General features: G+C 36.7%; 1 protein-coding gene across 1 annotated transcript in view; it reads left to right on the top strand.

Moving 5' to 3' along the window:
* SPAG17 (sperm associated antigen 17) overlaps positions 1 to 22571 on the top strand; it is a 98960-nt gene that overhangs the window by 30524 nt on the left and 45865 nt on the right. The window contains exons 15-23 of the mRNA XM_070935327.1: positions 1457 to 1552; positions 3494 to 3543; positions 5699 to 5785; positions 14770 to 14924; positions 17006 to 17196; positions 18210 to 18295; positions 18645 to 18908; positions 20202 to 20313; positions 21281 to 21421. Coding sequence (XP_070791428.1) covers positions 1457 to 1552; positions 3494 to 3543; positions 5699 to 5785; positions 14770 to 14924; positions 17006 to 17196; positions 18210 to 18295; positions 18645 to 18908; positions 20202 to 20313; positions 21281 to 21421 — 1182 coding nt within the window. The remainder of the gene's footprint in view (positions 1 to 1456; positions 1553 to 3493; positions 3544 to 5698; positions 5786 to 14769; positions 14925 to 17005; positions 17197 to 18209; positions 18296 to 18644; positions 18909 to 20201; positions 20314 to 21280; positions 21422 to 22571) is intronic.

Here is a 22571-nt window from a genome sequence, read left to right as displayed (position 1 = left end):
CCATGTCAAATTAACTTACAAATAGGTACTTTAATCATAATAAAGCATGGGATGGTGCCATTGAAGGATTTTTTTTTATTTAGCGGAGACATTTATTTGAAGGAATAAAAATAGAATGATATGTTTCATTTAATGATCTTGAAAATCATTTGTTAATTACTCATTGTAGAAGATGTCAGACCAAGGCAGATCAGAAGGAATCTGATGGCTCCTTTTTGAAGCAGCACATTAAAAGCTTTCATGAACTAACTGCATGGAAAAAAGAGCTACACACCAAAAAAAAAAGTGAACTGCAATTATGATGAAGTGAGCTACATCTCACAAGAGTTTATGCCTTGTAAATGAAATGTGTTAGCCTGAAAAGGTGCTACCAGACTCCCGGGTTTGTTTGTTTGGTTTTTTTTTTTGGTTTTTTTTTTGCAACATAGATTAACAGCATCTAGGATGGTTCAGGAAATTTAGGCTGAAATACCCATTCAGCTATGTGAAGCTCCTTTGGATGTTATTTACCAGCAGCATAAGAATTGTGAAAGTAAAAGCAGATGAACAACCTTGTATATTTCTCTAAGCTTTTTGAATGAAATGAAAAATAAAATTAATCAATTATTATTCTTGTTCTTGTGATTATCATTATCAGATTCTTTTTGGGAAATGGCTACAGTAGGGCATATTGAAAAGAGAAATTATTTCTGAGCAGACACATATAGGATAGGATTAGAAATGTGTTCATATTATAAAATATCTGAGCTTGATAGTACAAGTAATCCTCAATTTACAACCATAATTGAGCCCAAAATTTCTGAGTGAAAATTTTTGTTAAGTATTAAATTGAGTGTTAAGTGAGACATTTATGATTTTCCTTGTGACAGTTGCTAAGTGAATCATTGCTGTTGATAGGTTAGTAACCTGGTTGTTAAGCAAATTTTGCTTCCCCATTGACTTGGCTTGTCAGAAGGTTGCAAAATGTGATAACATGACCCTGGGACACTGCAACTGTCATAAATATGAATCAGTTGCCAGACACCTGAATTTTGATCACATGATCATGGTGATGGTACAAAGGTTGTAACTACAAAAAAGGGTCACATTTTTCAGTGCCATTGTAACTTTGAACGGTTGTAAATGAACTGTTGTAGGTCAAGGATTGCCTGTAGTTCTTAAATGGTATGTCAAAAAACTAAATAAAATTTACATTGAATAAACATTAATTTACATGAAGCCTCAGATCCTGTTCATATTGATATTTTTCAAGGGTCATCCATCTTGATCTCTGCAGTACCCGCATATGAAAGAGGCTCTACTTTTCCCAAACAAAGTTGTTTCCAGTTTCTAGGGGGAATCTTTTCTGCACTGCTACTTTCAGTGCTGAAAGCTAAATTGGGAATGCAGGGGAACTCCTGTATGAATGCACATTTAGAATTTATCTAATTGTCTTTTTTGTATTTCTTTTTTATAGAGCTAGACTCTGAGCATAGTACATTTCCAAGTCAACAATGTTTCTCTTTTTTACTGGAGGAAAATATCAAGAGACAATCCAAATCTTCCAGCTCAGGTATACGTTGCTTGGAAATATCTTCTTTTCCTTTTCCTTCTCCATTTTCCCTCTGGAATTCTCTCTGGAGTCCTTGTTCATTACGTTAGGAAATTAGAAACTTGCAGCATTAATAAGAGGTATTAGTTGATTCATGGAATATTGTTCCCAAGACATTTACTGAGTTTCTGATTCTGAAACTCAGAAGAATCCACAGATTCTTTTTTACTGCACATTGAATACCTAGCTTTGGAGGTGTGTATGTGTGTGTGAGAGAGGGGGGGGACACACCCTAGCATGGTATGTGGGGATGCCAGTGTACCTCATTAGCACATGTCTTGTCAAATGCCAGCGTTCCTACTCTGTCTGACTTTTTACATTAATTAAAAACAGGAAGCTAGCATGCTGCAAAACAAAATGCAAATGTCCAACCATGCTTTATGTACAAAAATGACTCTGGACTCTACAAGATTAAAAAGTTTTCCCAGTAGTTCCACCCCAGCTCTTTGTAAAATTGCTCATGAAAAGGAAAAATTAACGAGGAATAATTGTGGCATTCTTGTAAATTGGTGATTTGTGACTTGTTACATTCCCATGGCAGCTACTTTGTGAATGTGCTAGAGCCTATAGTTCGTCCTTAATATTCTGTATGTGCTCATCAACTCCAAACTTTTGGGGACCACTGCATTATTTGCTTATGAAAGAAATGTTCAAAATGATCCAGCCACTATTGATGACATCGCTGCAGAGATGGGGAGAAGACATACGACAGTTATCTGTACTCGGGTGTTTAGAACACATTGCATCATTGATTGGGAGTGCCATAATATCTATATGGGATTAGCTGGCTGGAGTTTTGTTTGGGAGGGATGAGCAATTTGTTGACTATTCTTAAGTGTGGTAGTTTATACACCATATGGCATCCTAGCATTTGTTACTAACCTATTCCATTTTCTGAGTTTAGAACATGCTCTGAGGCCAAAATAATAAAATATCTGCCATTCATTATGGATTCTTTTTCTCTTGAGTCTATACTCAAAAGCTATTATAGGTATAGATATGCTATTATACATATGATATGGGGATAGCCTGGCATGATATGGGTTGAATAGAAACAGATGGAATTTAGTGTGTTTTAGCTCTACTTTTTGTTCATAATATGAGTTCTGTTGCCAGTCTAAAGTGTGTGGGAAAGTTAGTAATTCAGATTGAAGCCACTCTTCCCTGGCTTACCCTTTTCAATATTGCCCATTCTCTAATGTAGCATTGTATATTCTTATTAATTGCTAGGCATCCTCTCTACTTAAAAAATTATGACCACTAAAATTAGGATTGCTCTTGTCATCTTAAATGAAAGGAATCTCTATCTTTTCCAAAGCATTGCCAAGAATGCTGCTTTAAGAGTTCTTTTAAAGATCAGCTAGTTTTCCATTATCTTCCTGCTGGACTGTACAGTTAGCAGATGAAATGCTTACTATATACAAATTTAGATCTGGAGAATAGTATTGCTGGGTTAATGGAATTTGAATCTTGAACTAGCCCTATTCTAACTTCTACAATGAGCATGAGATGAAAGGAGATGGATTCATGAGTAAATATCTTCATGAAAGGAACTATAGGTTGTTGATGTCTGAATTTATCTTCACAAATCTGAGAACAGTGATAACAGGATTATTGTGCTCTCACCTTCATATATTCAAAAGCCTGAAGCTTGAGGAAGGTGATTCTGCCATAGAAGCTATGACTATTTATATAGTTGCTATGGATTGAGGTCTTCATGCAGAAATATATAAAAGCAGATACAAAGAGAAGGAGAAAAAATAATGCTTTAAATATATGAATATAATTTTTGAAGATTGCATAGTACCCATTTTGTTCACTGAGCATTTAAGTAATTGGAACCAGATAACAGAATCTAACATTTCTAAACTTTTTGTATATATTTTCAAATACATTCCACAGGTTTGATTGCTGATGTTCATGAAAATGGACTGAATAATTCTGTAGATAAGGTAAGAAGTGCTGAAATAAGGACCAGAATGTATAAATAAATTCTAGTAATTAAGCATTCCTTGTTTTTAATTTTAAAAATATACAATAGGTTGAATGTCTTAAGAAGCTTGAAACACTTGATCTTGTACAGATATGTGTGCTGTATTCTAGCATAATTAGAATTGGAGCCTCTCATTCCATACTGTTCTGTTTGGGGGGAAAATGATGCTGTTGACAGTTATCAAATATTTCATATTCCCATCTGTTATCATTCTGTATTGTTTGAATATTTAAAGTTTTATTGTTTGCAGTGAAAACAATAGAAGAAAGAAAGTGAAAATGCATTTTCATATACTTAATGTCTGAGATTCACACATATGGGTTACACATTGGTACAGAACGTCCATAATCTTTGTTTCATCTCATCATATTTGCTGGTTTTCACAAAATAGGGATTTTTTTTCAACAAGGAGTTATGAATTCACAGATGACTACTTAAAGAACTCCAGTAACTTTTTTTTTCAGTCATCTCCACATTCTTTTCTAAACTAATAAGCTTTTCATGCTGCTTTGAAGATTGACAAAGCAATGCTCTAAACATTTCTAACATTTTCCTCTGTTGCCATTTTCACAACTGAACGTCCTTTTTAAGTGCTGCTGTTTGTTTCATTGGTAGTAAAGGAGGAAGAGAAATAGGTTAAGCATTTTCTCCTTTCATAAATATAGATCTAATATTACTGTTACAATTATTTTCTGCATAAGAGCTCTGAGAGGTTATCCTGAACATTCTCATCTAATTTTATCCCTATAGTAAGTATGTAATGTATGAGATAAAGTGGGCTGAATGGTCCAGAATTGGCCAGTGTATTCCGTAGTCAAGTGTGAATTTGAACCCTGGTACAAGTCCATTATTAGATGACTAGACTGAAGAAAGGAGAGGAAAAAAAACTACTTTTAGAGCATTTTCTAATTTAAGAATGAGCATTAATTAATAAAACAAATAACCCCCTAAAAATCCTATGCTGATCAAAAATGATATTCTACCTTCATCTCACATATAGTTTAGCACCTTATACATTATGACAAAATGGTAATAAGTGGCTGAATGGCTTCATCATGAAATAACTGACCTGAAATGTAATGGGTTCATCCTAAAGATTCCCAATGAAGAAAAAAGTGGAAAAACAATTATGGGCTGAATTTCAAATTAGGTATTAATTATGCTTGAGAGATAGCTTCAGCTGCAACAAAGATTCTTCCTACCTCTCAGTGCATTAAGTTGGTTATGTGATTGTATTGTAACTTGCTTTCTACCCAGCGGGTGTAAAAAGCTGCTATTTTTTTTTAAAAAAAAAATGAGCTGCTGATAAAAATAATTTAGCATAATTTAATCTATATTGAAAATTATAATGAGAGAAAAAAAGATGTACATAGTCCTGAAATATATTTAATATAATCATACTACCGTACTTTGAAATTGCTATAATGTTAAAAGCAAAATAGATGTCACCTAAATACATATAAATGTTATAATTAATTTTTCAAAGCATGGTGTACTGCAAGACTAATATCAGGAGAAAGAACATCAAATTATTGTTGAGATTAGTCTGTCTCCTAAAACTAAGAAATTCACCTTCAGAGTTTCTTTCTAGGCCATATAAACTTTGGAATATATGTGTTCTTCTATTGAGATAGTTTTTAGAAATTACTTTTAGAATTATCTGTATATCCGTAATAAATCCACAATATTGAAAGTGAAAAGAGCACTATTGTACTCTAGACAGCATTGGTTGAGTAATAACATATATAGAAAAGGCAGTGACATTTTCTATTTCTTCTTCTGTTTTTAATGGCAACTTCATACCCAAAATGAAGATATTGATGTGTTAATGAAGAAAAGGGCCATTTTACAGAAAATAAGGTGTTGAATATGCAGATTTATTTATTTATTTATTTATTTATTTATTTATTTATTTATTTATTTATTTATTTATTGGCTGCCCATCTTACCACAGATGTTGGGTGCATGTGATAGTATGGAAATGTAAAGATTTTAAGGTAATCAGTTTAAAATGAATTAGATTCTAAAGCTAGAAAATAAGCCTCTGTGGATTCTTTTTCACCTCCTTCTCAACATTTATTAAATGAGCTAAATTTTATCTATTCTCTCATAAGGTAATTTCAGCCATCCAAAAGACCCAGCAGCGGTGTTTGAATGACTGGAGTTTTGTTGAGCATTTTCAACCACAACTCCTCTTCCAGGTAACTTTAATTTGTTGTCTCATTTAGTAAACACTTGCACAGGACCTGCTTAATATGCATTTCCACAAAATAAGTCTGTGTTTATATTTTCAACATTATACCCAAAATTGAGATTAATCTGAGGACAGTTACTTATAGGGTATTCTCTGTGTAGCTATGGATATTCCAGCAGAAGTTATTTATCATTCTAGAATATTTCTGGATTGTGGCTCAAAATAAACCATGGTAAACCTGACAGGTGGCTTTCTTCAGGAGAGATAGATGAAGTGCATCTTCATTGACCCTGTTTAGTTTCTCAGTAGTTTTTGATATTGACTGTGGTGTCCTAGATAGTTTAATTGCATTAGAATAGGAAGCATATATATATATTTATATTATATATATGTTTATGTATGTGTGTGTGTGTGTGTAGGAGGTAAATTGAGGACTTTGCCTGTTTTGAACACATTTGAACTTTGTTAGAAAATACTAATACGTAATTTAGAAGTTCTCCTACATTCTTCAGAGTCCTCAGAGATTGATTGCTGTATTATCTTTCCTGAGCAGCAATAGCTTAGGTAATATGATAGGTTAGCTACTATGAGTCACATACTGATAATTTTACATTCTGTTTAAGTGCTGTATGTCAACATTTAAGTTCAGGAAATTGTAGTCAGGATATTGAATGAACACCTTGCTGTCTGCATATGTTACATTATTGTTAAAACAACTATAGTTGAATCAGTTTCAAGGTTTTGCTCTTAACATACTAATAGGTCATCTTTCCCATTTTCATGCATCGTTGCGCTGACATTCCTCAGTTCTGGGACCTTCACTCATTCGATTTGTCTTACTGAGTGCTTGTCAAATATTTATCTCCCTCTGCAGTATGGTTCCGCCCCCTCCTTCTGCGCATGCTCAGTCTTTTTCACTCAGTCGACTTAACAGGTCTAGAGTGCTTTTTGTTCTACAGATAATCTGTCTAAATTCATTATTATTATAATAATGGGCTGCGTTAATGGCATCTGACTTGACAGCATTACAATTGCCTTTAAAAAGATCGCTATTTAAATTGCGGCGTTAAGGGGCTGCTAGCCGCTTTGCCGATCAATCAGCAGCGATCCGCTGAGGTTCGGACGCTGTTTGCTTATTTCGCCGTCTATACTGAAGTGGATTTTTTCTTAGTTTAAATTGCGGCGCTAAGGGGCTGCTAGCCGCCTTGCCGATCAATCAGCAGCGATCCGCTGAGGTTCAGACACTGTTTGCTTATTTTCGCCGAGGTGTTAGAGCTGGTGAATAACCGCCAACACCATTGCAGCCCTCTCCTGTTTTCAGCGGCGAGTTAGTTACTAAAGTAACTTTCAGGCTCATGTGGAAGTTACATGTTAATTGAGTTACAATGTAACGCTTGGAAGCTGCCTTGTTTATTTGAGCTGCGGTGTTAGAGCTGGTGAATAACTGCCAACACCTTTGAAGTTTCTTTATTTGTTAGCAGCGAAGGAGTTTTTCTGATGTTGGATTTCAGACTCCTAATGAAAGAATTTACTTACTTTTAAGTATAATTGAGAGACTCTTTAAAGTCCCTGTCTACCCAAGGCATACTTAGTCTTTGAAAGTTGTGTTTTTCTTTAGTTATACACTTGAGTGTTTATTATTAATATAAAGCAATCAAATCAGTTCGGAAACGTTGGCTCGAGGAATCTTCGTTAAACTGACAGTTGCTGAGGCGAGCAACTGACAGCGGCGCCATTTTTAACTGTCAATACTTTGTTCATCATTTGTAACATCAACTGACAGAAGTTCATCTCAGGGAAGTTAATCAAATTAATTGTTATTTGATAAAAAGATTATTATATCTTGAATTAATTAATTAATTATATATTTTAAAAAAATTAATACTTATTATTATAATTAATTATACTGATTGACTACATTTCTTATTTAATATGGCAGACGATAATTTATCATCTGACCTAGAACAGGTCGATTCTCCTCCTAAAGTACATTCTCCTCAGCCATTAAGAAAAAAACGAGCTAAAACAAAAAATGTGACACTGCCACAACAGTCTGACAATTTATTATCTGATGACATTATCAAAGCAATGAATAAGATGGAAACACGTAGACATAAAGCTTTAGAGCGTCAATTTGTCAAAGCCAAGTGTGCTGCACAATCGGCTTCTAACATATATCATTCTGAAATGTCTGTTAATCAACAACCTATTGATGACAGCCATCAGGTTAATGAAGACACTGTAGAAATTCAGTCACAAGACCCTATGTTTAGAGAACCACAAGGTCAATTTATGATAGATATTTCTAGAGGAATTGCACCTCAAGGGCCTATTTCTTCAGGTGTTTTTCCTATTATTAATCCACTAAATAAAGGTCCTCCTGAAGCCACTTTCACCCCAACTGCTGCTGGTCTTAGGGGGGAAGATATTCAAAGCTGTGGTCAGGAAATGGATTTCCAAACAATGGTTACACATGCGATTTCTAAAATATTTCAAGCAGGTTTGCAACAAACCAACTATTCTTGTCATGCTGGTGCAGCTACCAGTAATCAATATCATTCTCATTCTATTCCTAAACAACAGTATTTTAGCTGTGGGGATGACACAGATTTAGAAGAATTTGATTTATCAGATGATGAGGAAGATATGACTCCAGAAAAACCAGCATTTCAAGGTCTCTTCAAACCAGCCTTATTTAAATCATTATTACATAAAGCAAAAGTGGCTACTAATATGGGACTAAATTTAGATAAGTCATCTGATCCTAGTACTCAAATGAATCCAAATGAGAATTTGTTTAAAGTACCCAAGTCTGATTTGGACTTTGTTCCATGCCCAGATCTATTTTCACAAGTTATTAAAAAACCTTGGGATCATCCCAGTTCTACTTCTGGCCCCAATAATTTTGATAAAAAATTATATTGTTCTCCACCAGACTTGGATGAATTGTTGCAATTGCCATTAATAGATGAACCGGTAGCAACACTTACGTCGTCTTCTGTGTTAGTCAGTGAAGTTGGAGAAGGACTTAAAGTTGAGGACAAAAGAGCGGAAATGACGTGTCGCAAAACTCATCAGGCTGCGGCATGGGCAATTAGAGCTGCAATTTCGGCTTCATTTTTTAACCGGGCCTCTCTTATTTGGCTAAGGCAATTAAGAGATAGATTACCACCTGAAGAATCTAGGATTCAGCAAGACGTATCTAAAATTATTGCAGCAGCAGAGTACTCTGCAGATGTTTCATTAGATGCTGCGAAATTCGCTTCCAGGGCATTAGCATCTTCTGTAACATCAAGAAGAATTCTTTGGTTATGTCACTGGAAAGCTGATTCACGGTCAAAATGGAGGCTTGCATCAGCTCCTTATAAGGGCCGTTCTCTATTCGGAGAGTCCTTACAACAGGTTCTAGTAGAAGGCAGGGATAAAAAGAAGATTTTACCCTCTTTGTACAGAAGACCAGAACGCAGATATTCTCCTTTTCAACGACAGTTTTTTCACTATGATCAAGGAAATTCAAATACCTACACACAACGTGGTAATTTTCAACCATACTATTCTTCATACTCGAGTAATAGAAGTTCCTTTCGAGGAAGAGGCAGCCGCCAATCATCTTTCAGAAGACCTTTTTGAGGAGCGATGTCACGTCAATCTCGTAGAGGCAAGTGACTCGAATTCTTCCCTTCCCATTGGGGGCAAACTATTTTGTCACCAATGGGAGGAATCAACAACGGATGCATGGATCTTACGTACGGTGACCAGCGGCCTCACCTTGGAATTCACCTCAGACCAGTCGAACAGATTCATCCAATGTCCATGGTCAACTCAACCCTTACAACAAAATTTGATGAATCTCGAGATCAAGCACCAGAAACAAATCAAGGCGATCGAGGAGGTTCCAGAAGATCAAATTCAAACCGGGTTCTATTCGATCTTTTTTCTGGTGCCAAAAAACTCAGGGGGTTGGAGGGGAATTCTGAATTTGAGGCAGCTGAATGTGAATGTTTTATACAGAAGATTCAAAATGCATTCACTAAAGTCGATTCTACAGTGTGTAAGACAACGAGATCTCATGCAATCTATAGACCTCAAAGAAGCATATTTACATGTGCCCATCCACCCAAGGCACAGACAATACCTCAGATTTGCATATGCGTACAGACACTTTCAGTACAGGGCAATGCCTTTTGGCCTTTCTTCTGCACCGAGAACATTCACGAAGTTGTTAGCGGCAGTGGCGGCCAATCTCAGGTCAATTCCAATACGTCTAGTATGTTATCTGGACAACATTTTGATTTTGTCAACATCAAAAGATCAGGCATGTCGGGACAGAGAATTAGTCATCCAATCTTTACAAAATCACGGTTTTACAATCAACATGGACAAAAGTCATTTATCACCAACAACTCGATTGTTGCACCTAGGTGCAATCATAGATTCAGAATTGGGATTAGTTTACCTGTCTCCAGACAGACAAAACAGCATCAAGAATTTAGTTATGCAAGTAATATCGCAGAAGAAAACTGCTCTATTAACACTGTCTCAACTTCTAGGCAAGCTAATATCTGCAATTACAATAGTACCATGGGCTCGTTACCACACTCGCCATCTACAGTGGTTTCTGTTACCTTTTCAAAGGCAAAGACGAGCGGATTCTCTTCACAAAGTGGTGGTACCAACACGAGTAAAAATATCTCTACGTTGGTGGATAACAGAGGCAATTCAGAAAGGTTCTCTGTTTCTACAATCAGAACGAGTAACGTTAACAACGGATGCAAGTCTTTATGGATGGGGTGCACATCTCAATTCCTTAATAGCGCAGGGGATTTGGTCTACGTTGGAGAAAAACCAACCAATCAACTGGTTGGAATTAAGAGCAGTGCGCCTGGCGTTAATTCATTTTCAACAACATGTGATCAACAAACATGTCCTGATTTTAACGGACAATATGACAACAAAGGCACATTTGAATCGTCAGGGAGGCACAAAATCAAAACCTCTAATGGAAGAAACGGATCGTCTCATGTCTTGGGCGGAGAAACATGTCTTATCGATAAAAGCCGAGTATATATCAGGAGAAATAAATGTACAAGCAGACTGGCTAAGCCGGGGCAAAATACACCAATCAGAGTGGATGTTAGATCCCAAGCTGTTCAAACAGATATCTCTCAGGTTCGGTCGACCAATAGTGGACCTATTTGCTACAGCTCAAAACGCCCAGTTAGCAAAAAATTTTTCTCGATTTCCAACTCGAGGAGCAGAAGGCCAAGATGCTCTAAGATCTCCTTGACCGCAAGGGCTCCTGTATGCATTCCCTCCAGTTCCAATAATTCAGAGTGTAATTCACAAATTGAGGAAGGAAAGAGCAGACATGATATTGATAGCACCTTATTGGCCTCGCAGACCATGGTTTGCAGACCTCTTAGATCTTTCAATAGAAACTCCTTGGAGAATTCCTCCAAATCAGATAGTACTACTCCAAGGAGAAATAAGACATCCAAAGCCAGACTGGTTACAATTGACCGTCTGGCGCTTGAAAGGTCCAGATTAACAAAAGATCATATTCCTTCAGAAGTAATTGCAACTATTCAAGCAGCCAGAAGACCATCTACTACGCGTATTTACAATGCGTCTTGGAAGGCATTTGTAGAATGGTGTAGTACAAGTCACGTAGATCCTACATCGGCAACAGTACTTGAGGTACTATTATTTCTTCAATCTGGTTTAGACAAAGGTCTGGCTCCTTCAACATTGAAGAGACAAGTAGCAGCATTGGCTACAGTCATAGATGGACCAAGTAAGAAATCTCTTTCACAAGATATGAGAATTAAATCCTTCCTAAGGGGAGCTATGAATTTAAGACCTCCTATTGTTCACAGATATCCTTCATGGGATATGAATTTAGTACTACAAGCATTAACAAAAAAACCATTTGAACCACTGGCATCTATAAGTATGAGATATCTAACTTTGAAATTAGCTTTTCTAATAGCAGTAACATCTGCACGTAGAATATCAGAAATAGCTGCTCTTTCAATTAGGAAAGATTTATGTATATTTTATACAGATAGAGTAGTACTTAGATTAGATCCATCCTTTATACCAAAAATTAATTCATATTTCCATAAAGCTCAAGAAGTAATTTTACCAAACTTTTGTCCATATCCTAAACATCCTAGGGAAAAAATGTGGCACACACTAGATGTACGTTGATCATTAAGACGTTATATAAAAAGAACTGAATCGTTTAGACAAACTGAAGCACTATTTGTATCATACTTACCTTCTACAATGGGTAAGAAAGTGTCTTCTAATACAGTGGGGCACTGGATTAAAGCATGCATATCTGTGGCATATAATTCACAAGGGGAAAGTTTACCTGGAAGAGTGTTACCACATTCAACACGCAGTGCTGCAACTTCAGCTGCCTGGGCTACACAGGCATCTGTAGATGAAATATGTAAGGCAGCGACATGGTCATCTATTTCATCCTTTGTTAAACATTACAGATTAGATTCTTTTGCATCAGCTGATGCGGCATTCGGGAGAAGAGTTTTATAATCAATAATCTCCCCACGAAGCCAGGACAATGACAAGGAGTAATTCCCACCCTAATTTATTAAGCTTGGGCATATCCCAGAACTGAGGAATGTCGGCGCAATGATGCATGAAAATGGAACATTGGATTACCTGAATGTCCATTTTATGATCGTTGCGACGACATTCCGTCCCACCCTTGGCGTATTGCCTGGTGGTCGTGGGGGGTGTCTTTCTTTTTTCACCCCTGCAGTTACAGTTCCGTTGAATGTATTCTTCAGATCTGATGGAGGTAGACTTCGTGAAAAGACTGAGCATGCGCAGAAGGAGGGGGCGGAACCATACTGCAGAGGGAGATAAATATTTGACAAGCACTCAGTAAGACAAATCGAATGAGTGAAGGTCCCAGAACTGAGGAATGTCGTCGCAACGATCATAAAATGGACATTCAGGTAATCCAATGTTCCATTACATACCAATTTATTACTAAAATAATCCATCCATATATGTCCATCTGTGTTATGTTGAAAATTGCAGATAACCATGTTGTGCTTACTCTCAGTTGGGCCTTCTCAATGGTGATCCTGAAATTATATGTCAAACTGCCCTTACAGTCAGTGAAAAAGTACACCCCAATGAATTTTTTTACTTTTTCAACATATTTCAACATACAGATACTTAATCTTCATTTTAATAATATTGATAGATAAAGGAGATATAATATACACAACACGCACCATTTGCATTATATTGTGTAATTTAAATAAACATAAATGCAAATTTCACATGTGGAAAAGCTGTAAATTTATGAAATATATAAAGTTAGAATCAGGTATACCAGAGGAGATGCACATGATTAGAACATGTTAGAAAGGATCTGAGAGATACTCATCCCATCCTACTGAAACTTCAGACATTTAGTCTTTGTTGTTGAAGTGTGTAATATCACCATGCCTAAACTGGAAGAGCTCTGAGAGGCTTTCAAAAAGATAGGGAAAGTTAGTCTGGGAAGGGATTTGAAAAGATCACCAAAAAATTGGACATCAATCATTCCTCTATCTAGAAGATTATCTGTAAGTGGAGAAGATTTCAAGCAACTCTAACTTACCAGGTCAGGTTGTCCCAGCAAGTTCAACCCCAGGGCAAAGATAATGAAAAAAGTATCTAGGAATCCCAGAGTTTGATCACATAATCTACAGGTAGCTCTCTCCATTATTGATATAAAAGTATATGAGTCTATCATTAGGAAGAAGCTGCCCCAGGTAGATCTATGTGAGAGGTATTCCAGGTTAAAATCTTTGCTGCCCAGAAAGAACTAAAGGCAATACTAAAGTCTATCCATGAACACCTAGGCAAAAACCAGGACTTATGGAACAATGTGCTTTGGACAGACAAGGCAAATATATTTTGCTATAGTACTAGAAGATAAGTTTGACAAAACCCAAACATTTGACCAGAAGAGCCTGATACCAACCATAAAGCATGGTGGTGGAAATGTTGTGATCTGGGCTTACTTTGCTGAATCAGGGCCTGGACAGCTTGCCATCATGACATCCTCTATGAATTGTTCATTGTACCAGAAGTCCTTGAACGTAATATGAAATCATCTGTCAGAAGTTTGATGTTCAACTGAAAGTGGACCTTGCAGTATGACAATGACCTAAACATTCCAATTAAAAAATAGCTAAAAAAAAAGAATTTTGGATTTTGGAATGGCTAATTCAATGCCTGGTTCTAAATCCCTATGAGATGCTGTGGGGCTGTGCATGCGAGAAATCTCACAAACATTGTACATCTGAAAAAATTCTGCATGGGAAAAATATTTCTTTCAGTCAGTATCAGAGAATGGTAGGCAATTATAAGAAATGCCTCCTTGAGGTTGTTTCTACCAAAGTAGACAACAACCGATCAATAAGAGAACCAATCAGCTGCTCAGAATTTAAATATAGCTCCAAACAGACAACTAATCGAATGACCAACTGACAAGCTTGGAGAGCAAACTGCTGCCAAAATCTAAAACCCAAGCTACAAGTATTTTCTATTGTTTCAAATTTACATCACATTTATCTTTATACTGTTTGAATAAAGATAAAATATTGATATATTCACATAAAAGAAGAAAAAGCTTTACATGGGATGTACTTATTTTTCACATGACTGTATCTCTACTCAAGGCTATTTTTATTTTAAATATTATACACCTTGCTTTAGTGTTTTTTTTCCTTTTCCTAACTTTTTCAAATTGAACGTTATTTCTATATTGTTCTCTATTTTATACAATCATTTACATTTTGAATATACATGGTAAAACACTTCACAATTTCTATTATTGGTGTCCATCAGTTGTCTATAAATCATTTGGCACAAATAAATGTACCCATTGTCTTTTTTCCCATCACCTCTACAGACAGTCTCTTAATGAGAATGGAGTTGTATTAATTCTTCTCTTGTTAACAGGTCCTTCACAATGCAACTCAGAATTATAGGTGCATTGATTCCTATTATCATACTCAAGATAACTCTTTGCTGATAGTGCTTCATAATCCCATAAACCAACACCGTCAGTTCCAGGAGTTCTGGAACATTTCACTGCATTCTGATGTTGGGTTCAGGTAAAATGGATTTCAAATACTATCCTATCATATCAAGGGTGAAATGCTTCCCGTTCGGACCAGATTGCCCGATCTGGTAGTGATGGCGGTGGGTGGTTCGGAGAACCGGTAGCAAAAATCCCTGCCTCCCCCCATGCCCAGCTGAGCCACGCAATCATCAGAGGCTTTTTTTTTTTTTTTACTTTTAAAAGCATTTTTTCTACAACCTCTTCGGCCAAAAAAAGGCTTTTAAAAGTAAAAAAAAAAGCCTCTGATGATCGTGCGGCTCAGCTGGGACATCAGAGGCTTTTAAAAGCATTTTTTCTACAACCTCTTTTCAGCCGAAGAGGTTGTAGGAAAAAAAATGCTTTTAAAAGCCTTTGACAATCCCAGCTGAGTTGCCTGATCGTCAGAGGCTTTTAAAAGCATTTTTTCTGCAACCTCTTTGGCCAAAGAGGTTGTAGAAAAAAATGCCTTTAAAAGCCTCTGACAATCCCAGCTGAGTTGCCTGGTCGTCAGAGGCTTTTAAAAGCATTTTTTTTCTGCAATCTCTTTGCCCGAAGAGGTTGTAGGAAAAAAATGCCTTTAAAAGCCTCTGACGATCCCAGCTGAGTTGCCTGATGGTCAGAGGCTTTTAAAAGCATTTTTTTCTGCAACCTCTTAAGGTTGTACAAAAAATGCTTTTAAAAGTAAAAAAAAAAAAAAGTTGGCCACGCCCATCCAGTCACATTATTCCCCACCAAGCCACGCCCACAGAACCGGTAGTAACAAATTTTACATTTCACTACTGTATCATATGGAAAGGGAGAAGGAGTGAATTATGACAACGAATAATAATTCAGTGATGATGAATGATTGGTGCTACTTTACCATCATTACTGGTAAATTATTTGTACAATTTAATAGTTAGCAAAAGTAAACTGCTTTTATGTAACAATAATAATTTCCCAATAGGTAACATCCAATGAGATTCAACTATTATATTTTTAAATTTCAAAAAAAGGGGAAATAGGTAACAATATATTTTTAACAATTTCACGTTTGTGCTAGAGATTCCAAACTACTCAAAATTTCTGCTATCGGTTCTCCAGAACCTGTCAGAACCTGCTGGATTTCACCCCTGGATTTACCATATGAAATTTGATGGGGGACTGGAAAATAGTAATATGTGCACAAAAAGACAGAACCTCTGCAAAAAAATTAAAATAACACATCTGAAATTATCAAAAGCTTTTTTAATTAGGAATTATCTTAAAGTTTATAATTACAATAGTAAAATGAGATAGCAATAGCAATAGCACTTAGATTTATATATCACTTCACAGAGCTTAACAGTCCTCTCTAAGCGGTTTACAGAGTCAGCATATTGTGCCCAACAATCTGGGTCCTCACTTTACCAACCTTGGAAAGATGGAAGTCTGAGTCAACCTTGAGCCTAGTGAGATTTAAACTGCCAAATTGCAGTCAGCCGGCAGTCAGCAGAAGTAGCCTGCAGTACTGCATTCTAGCCACTGTGCCACCATGGATGGCGGTAATGCATCCATTCTTGCTCTCCTTGACCTCTTGGTTTTAGGTACCATTGACCAGAAGGTATCCTTTTGGGCTGGCTGTAGGGTTTGGGGCTGAGTGGTGCAGAATTAGTCTGGTTCAGCACATTTCTCCAAGGCCGGTCTCAATCAGTGTCAAAAAGAGGTAAGAGGTCCAGCCCCTAGCTACCACTTGGGTTACTGCAACAAGTTCTATATGGGGCTGCCCTTGTAGATTATTTGGAAGCTATAGCTGGTGCAGAATGCAGCAGTGTACACAGTTTGTGGGGGCCTAGGCTGGCATATATAACACTGCTGTTGTGAAAAGCTGCATTGGTTATCATTTTGCTTCTAGATCCAATTCAAGGTGTTGATTATTATCTTTAAAGCCATAAATGCCATGGGTCCACAGTATCTGAGGAATTGCCACATCTGATTGGGACTAGACTACCCCCTTGTGCCAGCAGAAAAGGCTTGCTATGGACCTGGTCTGCTAATGAATTCGGTAAATCAGGGTCAAGGAGAAGAGCCTTTTCTAGTCAGTGCTCTGATTGATAGCAGTAATACATTTTCCAGGAATTATCTGGAATTGGTGGCTGCATCCATTGATGAATGGATACTGACAGAAGAAGCCAAATACCAGGAAGAAAAGATGGCTAAGGAACTAGAGGCACTTAGATTGGCTAAAGAGGCAATGGAGAAACCTCTTGCTGAGGTCAAGTCTCCACCTTCTGGCAAAAAAGGGGCTGCTGCAAAGAAAGCGAAAAGTAAGTATTTTTATGATATTGTCATGCGCAAAGAATCAGGATCATATGTTAAGTTGCAATTAAGGAGATTTATTACTCAAACAATAAAGAATCTAGTCAACTAATGTTCAGTGCTCAAAATTGGTGCTAGATAAGTGTCAACAGAATTCAAGGGGAGTTGGATATAGATGTGGGAATGCAATAATTTTAGACTGATGACTCATTTAGCTTCGTTCCCACCCACCTCTACCTGTTCTTCTCCTACATATCTAATCTAGTGGTGCCTATGATATAACCAACCTGTTATATTTCAGTTTGGAACCAGGCACCCCACTCAGCACTTTTCATCGGAATGTCCCAAATGGGTTGCAGTGTAATGGAGCAAAGCTCCAAACAACTTCGTTGTTCTGTGGAAGCAAAACTATTTTTTTTTATTATTCTGGGCATAGGAAACAAAAGATACTCAGTATGAGCTGCTGTCCTTTGTATTTTTACACCAAGGCCATGGGAGTAAGGAGCATAGCAGTCTGTGTTGATGAGTTATCATCCAATTAATTTTGCAGAAATATTGGAAAAAGAAATATTTTTTAAAAAATGGAACATACATTCTACTATCCTGGTATTTCTTGGTTGTGTACCATCCAAGTATTAAACAGGTTTGGTCTACTTAGCTTTTGGAGATCAGCGAAGGTCAGCCAGATACTGCTTTCTAACTCAGCTATGCTTTTTCCTACCTGAAAACTACCTTGCAGTTTTCAGGCATGAAAAGAGATGGATCTGTTTAATTCTCCCAATTATTATGAGAGAGTAGCTCTTCTAAAGTCAACTTTAGGCCAGATGGAAAAGTAGATATTTCTCTTTCCATCAGTGGAAAGTGCTTTTGGGAGGAGATTTAATTGAAAATGTCTTCCTATAGAGTCAGATTTTTGTTTACTTCAAATATTTAACACTTGGGATTTTACTCACATACCATTTATGTAATATTCTCATATTATATGATATAGTTATAATCTATGCTTTCTCAAATTTCAAAGGTTCTTCCAAAAGTAAAGTAGAAGTTTCATCTGAACCTGTAGTTGAGAAGGAAAAAAATATATTTGTCAGAGATGAATCTCTCAAGGTAACTACTGATTACTACTGAATACCATGTATTCCTCTATTTATGTAGCTGAAATATAAGAATATATATGAAATTAGCAGTTAGGATCATAATAATATTACTTTGATGCAGTATTAAATAATGTATGTTATAGTAGCATCTAAAATCATTTGGTAGTTGAAATGTAGTGTAAGCAAATAATCATATTGCTTGCTACAATTGCCTAAAATAGCAATTTTTCTAAAGAGAAAAATAAAGAACACGTTCAATAATGAATAAGATTGTTGGAGCAAAACCCAAATTGCTTGGTTGTGTTAAAATCCACATTTCATGTTAGGTCTGACTCTGAACTTTCCTTTTTCTACTGTAGGCCTGGAAGGAAGAGCAAGACAGGCTGTTGGAGGAAGAACGCTTAAAAGAATTAAAAAAAGCAGAGAAGAAGGAAAAATCTGATGGGAAAAAGAAAGGCCAGGGTAAAGAGCCACCCATTCCTGAAGAAGGAAAACCATCTAAGAAAAAGGGTTCTAAGGATAAAGCAGAATCATCCAAATCAATAGAGGTTGAAGATCAGGCCAAGTTGCAGAAACAGAGTAAACAAACTATGCCTCCTTTGCCTGCAGAGAAAGACTATGAGGTGAATCAGTTAATGATTGCATAAATTGCTGGAAATAATTATTGGAAAATAATACTAAAAAAAATAGTTATTGGGTATTGCAAGGTTCAAATAATAGGTGGATCTTTCAAGAAGTCTTCAGTGATAATGTTTTTTCTGAAGCCTGGATTTTCTTACACAGTCAATGTGCCCCAGCAATATTCTGGTGTGGCCTTCTTTGTTATCCCTATAAATTCTCATAGTAGAATCTATGCTCTGTCTTTAGTTAATTGCCAGCAATATTTAGGAATTTCAGATGTCAGAAAAGTAGCAAACTGTGGCATTTTATTACTTATTCTGTATTATTTTGGTTATTTAATTGTTGGTTTGGCCCTTATAGTGGTGGGTTCCTCCCTGTTCGGCCCGGTTCTGCCATAACAGGAGGTTTTTAGATAGGTCTTAAGGAATGTAGAGTTCCACTTTTAATGTGAATACCAACACCTGAAATAATGCCTGGTAAATAATCAGCAATTGTTGCAGTTTTTTTTTTTTTTTTTACCATAGACCAGTGATGGCAAACCTATGGCACGTGTGTCGGAAGTGGCACACAGAGCCATCTCTCCGGGCATGCCAGCCGTTGCCCGTTGCTCTTCTGGGTTACACCACCGGTTTCTGATGCATGCATACACGCTGGCCAGCTGATCTTCATGCGTGCAGAAGATCCAAAAACCTGAAGACCAGGTGACCATCACACGTATGTGCACCGGGGAGCTGCTCTTCGGTTTCTGGTGCTCCCCTGCACGTCCGCACACTCCCATTTCGGTTCTTGGTGCCAAAAAGGTTCGCCAACACTGCCCTAGACAGATGATTCCTCCACTTAGCATCATTTAGAAGCCTTGCAGAACATACAGTAGCTCAGTAGCCAAGAAAGTAGTAAAAGCTTTGTTGCCAAAACCTATACAAGAAGTATAAGGCAAGGGCCTTCCCAAGGAAGGCCCTTGCCTTAGGACCTTCTTCTTCTTCTTCTGGAAGCAAGACCGACTTCATAAGTCAACAAATCCTTTCAGTCTGAAAAGCTTCATTTGTATTTTTCTGTTTTGCTTTAGGACCACAAGGTTCACCCATACCTGGCCCAAACCGATGTGAAACTCTCAGATCTGCAAAAAGAACAGAAATCAATTAGGCAACCATTCCAAATTTTAATTTTATTTTCATTTTTAATTCTCAGGATTTGGGCCTCCAAAGCTTAATTCAGTAAAATGAACCATATTTCCTGATTTGGTTTGTTAGAGATTCCCAGTTTTCCCCATTACTTCTATTTAATTTCTCTTCTAGTTTCTTGGATATAATATGGGTGAGAATCCCATTCAGGTTTCAGGGACTATCCAGTATCTTTTCCCTACTGATGGAGGGCAAATCCAGGCAGAAAATATAATGTTTGAAAAAGGTATTTTTTTTTTCATATTGTGAAGGTTCCCTATTGGACATTGAAATGCATGTTTATATGCTTGTCACACAGTATAAACATTATCCTGAAACTTTAGTCAGAAATTAAATTAATTGGAGAATAAGACTGTCTATGACTAATACTATAGCCACGCAGGCTAGATACTATTTTCACATTGTAGGCAAAACACTTCTCAAAAGTAATTGTTGCAGAACATGCTGGAAGATGAAATTCCACCTACCTACTGCTTTTTGGCTTCTCATAAGTCAGTTGGTTATGAGAATAAAATAGTGAGGACTGAGGGTGGGGTACTGGAGTAACATAGGGTCTTAAGGCCAGCTATGTTCAATAGGTCTTGCTTTAACATAAAATGAACAATTGTAATGTGACAAAGTGGCATGTTACTGTATTTAACTGAGTCCATCTCAGCTGTATTTCTCAACTCTAATTAAGCACATAAAATGTATTAGAAGAAATTAAATGCAAAAAAGCATACATTTAAGGAAGTTCACCAACAGATAACCCAATAGATGTGGCATCTTGATATGAATATTTTGAATTCTAATATTTAAAATTATTAAATTCTGACAAAGTGCTATTTAAAAATTATTTCACATCACTAATCAAAATTAATATGCCAGACAGAGGATGTTAATTATTGATATAAGAATTCTAAGGGGATATTTATGTATCTACAAATAAATTTAATTAAAATATAATTTTAAGAAAATTCTGTTTTCACTCTGTTTTTGAAAATTATACTTATATACTTTATGTATCTTACTTTAAAGATTATACTAGATAAGTTAATAACTAGGAAGCTATGTCTAACTTCAGAAGATAGATTCTTAAATCTTCAACAAATTTTCTAGCAATCTGTATAATGTAATTGTTATATAGATTATTTAACATTAGAATCATGACTACCCATTCTGATATTAGTTATTAATTTGTTTTTGTTTTCTAGGGTCAACCTTAGTTAAAGTGAAGGTGATAAAAGATAATCACAGTTTCTTCATTCATATAATAGATCCCCAGATAAGCGTAATAGAATGTAAAAGTGAAGAAGAAAGTCTGGGTTCCCCAGAAGAACATGAGATAAAGCCAGGTAATTGAGTGAATACTAACTATTTAAAATTTTCATTTGGGTAACTATAAATGACCAAATCATGGTTTCATTATTCATAAAAATGCTTCAGAAATGCATGCTTCTCTTTTTGTGTGCAACCATTCCTTTGATTAGCAAAATCCATAATTCATTGCAGTTTCTTTGATTCACTTATCAAGCAAGCATGACTTTTAAATGTTATGTTCAGAGAAGCAAATTTTTATTTGATTTTAGTTTTTTTAATCCTGCCTTTCTTATTTTTATAAATAACTCAAAACAGCAAACATATCTGATACTTCTTCCTATTTTCCCCTCAACAACAGCCCTGTGAAGTGAGTTTGGTTGAGAGAGAGATTAATCTTGTGGATGCCTTTGGAAGCAGCCAATTTAGATGGAAGATGCAATCTTTCAACATATGGGACTGTCTCCAACTTTAATTTCCTTACTGTTTTCATTGGAGAGTAAATGATTCTTAGATTTAGCTGTCCTTAATGTTGCTTATTTCCAGAATTAATTTTATTGGGGGGAGGGGTGTATAATAAATGGTTTTAATTATTTTTGAACTAGCTGCTATATACTTCATTAAAAGGCATCATTATTTTTAGGCCACACTTACATAGACTTGAATTCTGGATCTGAATCAGGGCAGCCAAGTTCATGTGAATGCTGATGCATGAGAAGGGAGGCAAGGCAGAGAAACCCTCAAATGTTTGGGGAAACACTGAGGCCCTGCTAAGGCTTTGCCAAGTAACCAATTAACTTCAGCTTTGCTTGAGTGGAGACTAAAGGAATCCAGGTGTTTTGGACTCTGCCTGGAAGCAGAGGTGGGTTGCTGCCAGTTTGGACCAGTTCGGGCAAATTGGTAGTTCCGACCACCAGCTGGGCCCGCCCATCCGCCCCGCCACTATTCCGTCTGATATATCTCACTCTCTGGCTCACTCGCTCTGCCCACACAGCCCAACTTATTGCCACGCCTTGCCCGCTCTACTCACCACGGCTGCCAAGGAGGTGTGCTGGAAGCCACACACATGAAATTTCTGTGTGTTTGAAGCTACACGCTCACATATTCGGTTCTGCACTAGGCGAACCGGTTGTTAAATTATGTGAAGCCCATCTCTGCCTGGAAACATTATCTTATTGCAGTAATTTT

Source organism: Pituophis catenifer, unplaced genomic scaffold, assembly GCF_029215685.1.
Source record: "Pituophis catenifer annectens isolate HBS135680 unplaced genomic scaffold, rPitCat1.0.hap2 SCAF_2, whole genome shotgun sequence".
Lineage (NCBI taxonomy): Eukaryota > Metazoa > Chordata > Lepidosauria > Squamata > Colubridae > Pituophis > Pituophis catenifer.
This window is presented reverse-complemented; position numbering and strand designations above follow the sequence as displayed.